The sequence below is a fragment of the Mus caroli genome, unplaced genomic scaffold, assembly GCF_900094665.2.
Source record: "Mus caroli unplaced genomic scaffold, CAROLI_EIJ_v1.1 scaffold_11235_1, whole genome shotgun sequence".
Lineage (NCBI taxonomy): Eukaryota > Metazoa > Chordata > Mammalia > Rodentia > Muridae > Mus > Mus caroli.
In genome coordinates, this window is record NW_018390001.1 from 40,703 (window position 1) to 49,809 (window position 9,107).

At 40.3% G+C, this 9,107-nt stretch overlaps 1 protein-coding gene across 1 annotated transcript in view; it reads right to left on the reverse strand.

Moving 5' to 3' along the window:
- Positions 1-1,416: 1,416 nt before the first annotated feature.
- LOC110288414 (UDP-glucuronosyltransferase 2B31-like) overlaps positions 1,417-9,107 on the reverse strand; it is a gene marked incomplete at its 5' end in the record, with an annotated part of 11,033 nt that continues 3,342 nt past the window's right edge. The window contains 4 exon segments of the mRNA XM_021154773.1: positions 1,417-1,696; positions 3,465-3,539; positions 3,541-3,682; positions 4,420-4,507. Of these exon segments, the coding sequence (XP_021010432.1) occupies positions 1,417-1,696; positions 3,465-3,539; positions 3,541-3,682; positions 4,420-4,507 (585 nt within the window).

The following is a 9,107-nucleotide window of genomic DNA, read 5'->3' on the forward strand; positions in this document are numbered from 1 at the left end:
GAAATCTTAGATCTGTTTGCAATGGCTAACTATAAGAATGAAGGAATCTCATTATTCTTTCTAAAGGGTTGAAAGGAAACAGAACTCATTTAACAGAATCAAAAATTTTGTTTAATCCTTAATTTTGTTTCATGTGTATGTGGTCTTCTTTTGCATGTGTCTCTTGACCACATGAATGCAGGACCAACAGAGGCCAGAATAGGGTGGAAGATCCTAAGACACTTGAGTTACTGGTAGTCCTGAGTCATCACCATGTGGGGGTGGGAATATAATAAGAGTTCTCTGGAAGGGGAGCTAGAGTTAGTAACCGTGGAGCTATCTCTCCATCTCCAAGTACAATCTTGGTAGGTCTTTTATGGAAGAGGTCATTCAGAAGCTCAGTGTACAACATGAGACTGCAACAGTGTTGGTCTCCTAGGGGTTTCACACAGCTCCAGTACTGAACAGTGTAACCTAGAAATTCACCCTGTAAAGTTTGCAATAAATGAAGTTATATCTTGTTCTGTACTTGCAAAACCATAAAGATATGAGTGTGCTTTTCAGTAACCTCATAACTACAATCTGTTAGTCACTGGAAATATTTGGTGTGTGTGTGTATTTAAATCCTATGTATATGTGTATATTTACATGCTTGTGGTTATTAATATGTGAGTGGGACACAGTTATGCCATGGCACACATATGGGATGTCAGACCACCCCCTCCAGTGTGATGTTTCAATTCCACATTCTGGGCTTTTTGTTTGTTTGTTTTTTTTTTTTTTTTTTTTACTTTTTTGAGGCAGGGTTTCTCTGTGTAGCCCTGGCTGTCCTGGAACTCACTCTGTAGACCAGGCTGGCCTCGAACTCAGAAATCCACCTGCCTCTACCTCCCAAGTGCTGGGATTAAAGACATGTGCCATCATGCTCAGTTCAATTCCACATTCTGACATATTTCTTGCTGAAAATCCAGCTGGTTGACCTGAGAGCTTCAGATAATTGTCCTGGCTCTGTTTCACATCTCTTGGTTTTCTTATACTGCAGTACCAGATGGTACTGGATATGGCTGTCATATGAGTTCCTGGCATCCCAAATCAAGGAGCAAGTCTTGTCTGACAAATGGTTAGACCATGGAGCCAACCCTTCAGTCATAACATTCTTTGGTTTAACTTTTATGTTGCAGAAATGAATTTGTATAATTTTTGGATGTACTCTTGTTGATTGTGTTAACTTTATTTATTTATTTTTCCTTTCCAGTTTTATCTTTAGCTGAAGTGCTAATTCCAAGAGACTTGTTAAATGTCTGGGAGTGAAAACTATCTTGATTGATACATAATTATTGAAAAAGTATCTTGTAACAAGATGACAGACCCTACCATCATTGCCTCCCTTATTGTGATGCACTGGAGAGGTCCATGTGTCAGTCTTCCCAAGGTCAGCTACTCCCCTTTCTTCTTCCTTCCAGCTTTAGTCAACCTCTGACAACAAAAGAGGCAATGCTTTTTGAGGATAAATATCACAGTCAGCACACAGGCTAGCAGGAACCCAAGCACATCCAGAGAGTGGTATTGGACCCAGCTGAGGTCATGGGCTGCCACACGCAGATGTTTGGCTCCTTTGTGATGCATGATAAACTCAATCGAGAAGACTGTTCTGTCCAGGGGCTTCACTGGCTGATCATGGTGAATTCTTGATAACTGCATGGCATTCTCCTTATAGCTAAAGACACCAACACTGAAAATCAATTAATTTCTTAGTGCATATATCCCATGATTGTTTCGAGAAAAGTATCATGAGACTCTATAAATTCAGTAGTAGCGCACTAGGTGCAGTGTAGATTTGATTGGTGTATGTTTGCAAGTTTGCATGAAGGTTGGCATTTTTGAGAACTTCTATCCAAGTGGAAATGAGAACTCATTTGGGAAAATAACTCTTTCTAGGATAGGAAGTATTCATAAGGCATTCCAAGCACTGCAAGTGAGGTCGTTCAATGCCATTTGAAGGTGATTATGTCGATGCCCTTGAGAAGAAATGGTGTTAAACTTCTTTGAAATCTAAATAAACTATTATCAATGCATAAAAAATGGTAAGCGAAGAGAAATGGACATTTTCTTCAAAAAAATGACATAAGCTTCGGTTGCAGCTATTTTATAATTTGCCCAGTATACTCAATGGCCTAAATCCAACACATTGTTCTTACAGAGGCACCAGTATAGTAAAGATAAGGGAGAGGAAAAAATGGAATTCATCACCTCCTTTTTTTCCCCCTGTTTTTTTCAAATTATATCTGCTTGTGGTTCTGGGTGGGGGTGGAATGGCATGTCCCATGTAGTATGTGTAGAGGTCAGACTAAAAAAATCTGTGAGCATCGATTGTTTGATTAAAGAATGTAAACCCAGATTGATGTCAGGATGTCAGTGTGATCAATATTCAAGGGTTGCATTTATTATTTACATAAGCAGATGTTTTAGTGAAATTTAACATGGCCATTTACAAAAAGAACATGGATTTGCTGAACGTATTGGAAACAGAATTACCCTACAGTGTTTATCTTCTGTAAAGTGAGTAAACAACATATCAAAAGATATCTTAGTGTTCATGGTCTATGAAGCTCTGGCCATGAGAAGTAGAGGAACAGACTTCAATGTCCATTGTTGGAAGACAGATGAGCTAAAGTGTGGTATGGAAACATCATTGAATATTTATTTATTCAACCATGATAAAGAATGAAATCCTTTCTTTACAACCTCAAGGATTTATACTAAATCACATAAACTTTGCCTTAAAGGAAAGAACTGCACCTTCTCACCACTGTGTGGAAACTACCAGAGCTTGATTTTATACAAGTTCTGGGCCAGACCACCAGTAACTGGTGTCTGGGAAGAGAGTGAGTTGGAGCAGATAGGTCAGCTAACCTATGCAACCTGCCACTGGACAGCAGGATAGTTCTGTATAGAAAGTGAATGACTGAGTTTCAAGTTACATCGTTTATTGTAATAGAAGACTATTTTATCAGCATTGATAAAAATGACATTATAAATGTTCAAAGAGCTGTAAGTTGTATGTATTCATATTTGACAATAACATAATATATTGATATATGTATATATATATATAATTCTACTTTGGGCAGTAAGTGAGGATTATTTAAAGAAACAGTAAGAGTTTTAAAAATATTGAGTTTTTCTTGATTTGAACCTACTTGTGGAAATTGTGTCCTTTCATTTAGCAAGAGAAGAAAATTCCCAGCATCAAAGTATACTAAACTAACTTCTCCTTCATTAAGTCATGGATGTAGTTTGCAGTCTTAATTGATATTTTAAGCCCTTTCCATAATGGTTAAATAAGTTTTACATTTAGTCTTACTGTTTTGTTTTGTTTTTGTTTTTTTTTTTCACCATCAGACTAAAGAGTAGAGGAAAGGTATTATTACCTTTGAGAGAACCTTTCTTGATTACTAATAATTTCACAAAATCACAGTACTCACGAAGGGTCATTTGTGACTGTCTTCAGTGCAGTATGCAAGTCTATATCAGACATTGTGAGAAAATCCAGTCTAATCTGCTCCTTTGGTCTTCAAGCAAACAATGTTATCAAATTGGTCTCCAAACAAAGGAATGCCAACCACAGTAATCCCATGGTAGATCGCCTCATAGATGCCATTGGTGCCACCATGAGTTATGAGAGCTCTGGTTTTAGGATGACCTAGTAGGTGCGGGAAAGAAAGGAAAGCATTAACTGTAGGTCTGAGAAGCAAAACGAGAGGCAGAGGATAAAGACAAGACTTGGTAAAATGTACTCTAGATAACATTACTGTTCCTGTGAGAATTTAAGGCAAGTTTGGAGAGCTTCAAGTGAAGTCCACATAGATGGGGAGGAGAGTGGAAGTGGGATTTTTTTGTGATGGACAAAAATCAGGCAGAGCTCCTCCAGTGGAGAAAAACATGGGGTGCAAGCTCAGGCTGTGGTTCAGGAGACTATGCTCTCCTAAAGAAACAGTGAAGTCACTGTCCCAGATGGCTTTGACCAAGCAGTAGGGTTTGTGTGCTCAGGGTAAAGCAATGAGAGTGAGCACATTTTGTCACATGAGGCAGCATCTCTTTCTGTGCAGTTTTGGGTGAGCATAATAAATGAAGACTCAATTATGGAAAAAATCCAATCTCCTTGGCATTTAAAATTACCCTACAGTAGAGAAAAGGGCAGATGTAAAGTTATAGAAATAGGAGAGAGAGTAAAACATGAAGTGATTTAAATATACCTGAAAGATAATTACAGCAGAAATCAAAATGGTTTCTCAACATCTTGAAAGTTAACAGAATAGTCATTCAACGCTTTATCCATTTTTGAGAAGACTATATCACATTTGTCATAAATGCTTTAGTGCTGACTTTTACCTTCCTGACAGGCCACTCCTCATATTGCAGTTGTGACCTGATACTTACCTAGAANGTCATTCTGGGNGATCCATCTGTACAGACGAGTGTTGGAGCCCAAGGTTTCTGGCTTCTTGCCTTCAAATCTCCACAGAACCTGTTAAGGAGAAGCTAGCCTCTTATTCCTTTGGGCAAATGTCAAGTTATTCATGCTAGAATTCACAAGAGATCAAGACACAGTGGAGAGCAAAGCCCATTGTGAAGGAGCCAGGCCTGAGGATGATTGATAGGAACCATGAAGAACTACTACAGCAAGGATGCAAATATTCTTCACACTTCTGCAGGACCCCACCCCATTTTTGAAATATACATATTTTCTCTTTTCTTTTTGCCTCTTTAGAAAGACAATTTTAATGTAATAAATTCTGACTGTGGTTTGCTCTCCCAAATCCCTTCCTAGGTCTTGCTACCCTACTCTTGCATCAAAGTTCACATCCTTTCTCTCTGCTTTACTGAGAAAAATGAACTGGCATCTTTAATAATAGTAATAATAATAATAATGAGTAAACAATATAAGATAAAAGAATAACAATCAAATGACTATATTAGAAATTCCATTTTAACATAAGGAATTACTTTTATTTACATACAAGGTATTGAGGTTTTGTGTGTGTGTGCAGGAGTATGCATTGTGTGTGTTGTGTGTGTGTCAGGAGGAATGAGGTGAAATGCAGTTTCTCTGTGAGAGGAGGAGTTATGTGTTGCCTAAAGCAGGAGAACCTTAAACAAAAAAATCGGGAGCCTCAGCTTATGGATGGAGTCTGCTGCTATGTACTGGAGGGAGGCAGAAAGAAAGGCTTCTGCCTCCAATGGCAGATACAGGTTAGATACAACATAAAAATAATATTAGGGGGGGGGCAGGTTTGAAAAAGTCCTGAAAGAGAACTCTGTTTCTTCAAATGTGGGCTCCACAGAAATTCTGGGTTAAATTTCCTGACACGATAGATTAGGAAAAAAGGATAAGAATACGATTATACCATAAACAAAAGGTAATGCTTCAGGGAGATTCATATAATGTAGGAAGCCAACTCTAGGATGGCGCTGGTTTCTGGTGTGCCTTTGTGGTAAACAACACCACTGCGCAGGCGCCAGCCCCAATCTGGCGCCAACCCCTCCCTAGCGGGTGCATGCAAATTAGGTGCCAGCAGACTGACCAACCCCAGGGGGCCACGGAGCCTTCTTCTATGCTAGGGTGCATATAAGTAGTGCTCCCTGGGTGCTCGGTGTCCCCTGTAGCAGCATCGAGGCATTCCTGCAATAAAGGCTGTTAAGAAGAATCCGACCGTGTTGTGTCTTCCTTGCTGGCCGAAGTGGGCGCAACAACTGGAGTCTCATAAGGGGACCCTAGGGCAATGTGGATTCAGAACTTTTTAGCCAGGGAACAGTGGTACAGGTAAGTCTCCCAAATTGATCCCCTGTTAAAAGGGGGGATATGTTTTTCTCGCCCGTGGACCCAGTGTGGGTAGCTCTTATCGTTGTTGTTTCATTTTTTGTAATTTATGGCCTCTGCTTTTGTTTGATAGAAGCAGTTAAGGCAGATAAGAAAATTCTTATGGAACACCAAGAAAGCATGTTAGAGGAAGATAAGGAACGTATGAGCAAAGGAAGGAAAAGGGGTGAAAAGGAAAAAGGAAAAGAGAAGGGAGAAAAGACAAATACAAAAGGAAAAGGAAACAGTGATAAAGAAAAGGAAATAGCAAAAATATATCCCTCTTTAAAAGACTTATTGCTAAGTCTATCAAGTTCTGACTCCAGTAGCTCGGAGCTTAGTGAGGATGATGAAGCTGACCTAGAAGAAGAGGCAGCTCGGTATGAGAGGGATCGGTATGAATCAGATTGGCCATATAGAGCCAACCCATTGAAAAAGGGAGTATCGGTGAAAAAAAGAATAAAACCGAAAGTGCCAACAGCTCCGCCTTTCAATCCTAATTATACAGAGAAAAAGGAGCCCGCCAGGGCTGCTAAACCAGGTACCTCATTCTGTCCGGTGGTTTGGAAAAAAGTTGGTCTAAGTTTCCCTGTTTTTGCTGATGGCCAAGGGCAACAGTATCATGAGCCAGTGGATTTCAAAACAATTAAGCAACTGGCAGAATCAGTCCGTACTTATGGGGTGGGTGCAGCTTTTGTGGTTGCACAAATTGAGGCGCTTGCCAGATATTACCTCACCCCTGGGGACTGGAATAATGTGGCTCAGGCTTGTTTGTCGTCCAGGAAATATTTAGACTGGAAGTCCTTGATTTATGAATATGCAAATAGTCAGGCAGCTGCCAATTTAGCCACAGGACAAGATCCTTAGAGACATTGGGATGCAGACATGCTTCTGGGTTTAGGACGTTTTGCTTTAGATCAAACAAATTATCCTGAAGCTGTCTATGCCCAAATAAATGAGGTAGCTACCAACGCCTGAAAGGCATTGCTGAACAAAGGCGCAGTCTCAGGCAATCTTACAAAAATCTTGCAGGGTCCCACAGAAACAATCTCAGACTTTGTAACACACCTCATTGAGGCAGCTACTAGAATCTTTGGAGACCCTGATACAGCTATGCCTTTAGTCAAACAGCTAGTATATGAACAATGCACTAAGGAATGCAGAGCAGCCATTACACCCTATAAACATAAAGGTTTAGAAGTATGGATGAAGGTTTGCAGAGAACTAGGGGGCCCAATGCAGGACTGGCGGCAGCTGTAGTACATTTGGGTAGATCTAATAATGATACTTGTTATAAGTGTGGCCAAAGAGGACATTTTAGAAGAAACTGCCCTGAAAATGAAAAACAGGCCACATTAGATAAACCTAGACAGCCAGGCTTATGCCATAAATGTTGTAAGGGAAAACATTGGGCTAATGAATGCAGATCTACAAAGGATATAGAAGGCTGACCATTACAAGCAGGATATGGTGGCACCAGGCCAAAAAACGGACAATGGGGCCCACGTCCCTAGGCCCCTCAAATATATGGGGCTCTTCAGAAAGACCAGAAGAAACCTTGGCTGTCTCTCCTTCATCTGAGAGACCACGGAGAGCCACTACTGGCTCTGCAGGATTGGACCTCCACTCCACCACCAGACTCATATTAACCTCACAGATGGGGGTACAGCCCATAGATACTGATTTTAAAGGCCCCCTTCCCAAAGATACTGTAGGACTATTGCTTGGCCACTCATCTTCTGCTTTAAAATGATTACAGATAACCCCTGGAGTGATTGATCCTGACTATACTGGAGTTGTAAAGGTTTTGGTAGCCTCCCCTGCTGGCATCTCAGCTATCTCCCCAGGAGATAGAATTGCTCAATTGTTGCTATTACCTAGTTTACATAAATATTTCCCAGCAAATAATAAAATAAGAGGAGAGAGCAGACTAGGTTCTACAGGTTTTCGGTTCACTTTCTTATCAATGGAATTAGAAGATCGCCCCATGTTAACTTTGGAGGTTGAAGGACGATCCTTTTTAGGATTATTAGACACTGGTGCATATCGCAGTATTATCTCCACTCATGATTGGCGGTCAAAATGGCCCTTGCAGACATCATCTCAAAGCCTGCATGGTCTGGGTTATGAGACTGTCCCTCTTATTAGTACTAAGGCATTGACATGGAAAAATGAGGAAGGTAAGTCGGGAAAATTCTTCCCCTACATTGTGGACATACCTGTGACCCTATGGGGCAGGGATGTCTTAACCAAGATGGATCTTAGATTAACTAATGAGTATTNCCCACAAACCCGAGAAATTATGTCTAGTATGGGCTATACTCCAGGTAAAGGATTGGGAAAGTCATTACAAGGCAGTACTATGCCAGTACCAACCAAGTTTAAACTAGATAAAAAAGTACTGGGTTTTTCCTAGGGGCGATTGAGGGCAGTATACCTATTACTTGGAAAACTCTTTGGGTTCCTCAATGTCCTCTTTCCTCTGAAAAATTGGCAGCAGTCAGGGAATTAGTAAGGGAACAATTGGAATTAGGACATATTAAACCCTCCCAGTCACCATGGAATACCCCTATATTTATAATCAAGAAAAAATCAGGTAAATGGAAGCTTTTACGTGATCTTAGAGCTATTAATAATCAAATGCAAATTATGGGCCCAATACAAAGAGGCCTGCCCCTGCTCTCTAGCCTGCCTGCTGATTGGCCTATAATAATAATTGATATTAAGGATTTCTTTTTCTATTCCCCTTGCATTGTGTGATAGCGAGCGCTTTGCTTTTACTCTCCCTTCTGTAAATAATGAAGAGCCTGATAAACGGTATCAGTGGGTCGTTTTACCTCAAGGCATGGCCAATAGTCCTATTATGTGTCGACTTTTTGTAGGAGAAGCCTTACAGCCTGTCCGTGATGCATTTCCAAAATTGAGGAGAGTGCATTATATGCATGATATCCTCCTTGCCTCCAAGAATAAGGAGAGTTTAGATAAAGCTTATATAAAGTTAGTAAAAGAATTAGAATCAAAACAATTGTTTGTAGCACCTGGTAAAGTTCAAATGGGAAAATTAGGAGAATTCTTGGGCACCCGAGTTACTCCACATTCCATCACACCTCAAAAGGTAGAATTGTGCAAAGATCATTTAAAAACATTAAATGATTTCCAGAAATTGTTAGGTGATATAAATTGGATACGCCCATATATGAGGCTACCCAATTCTGAATTAACTCCACTCTTTGATATGCTGAAAGGTGACCCTCAATTGTCACCCCCC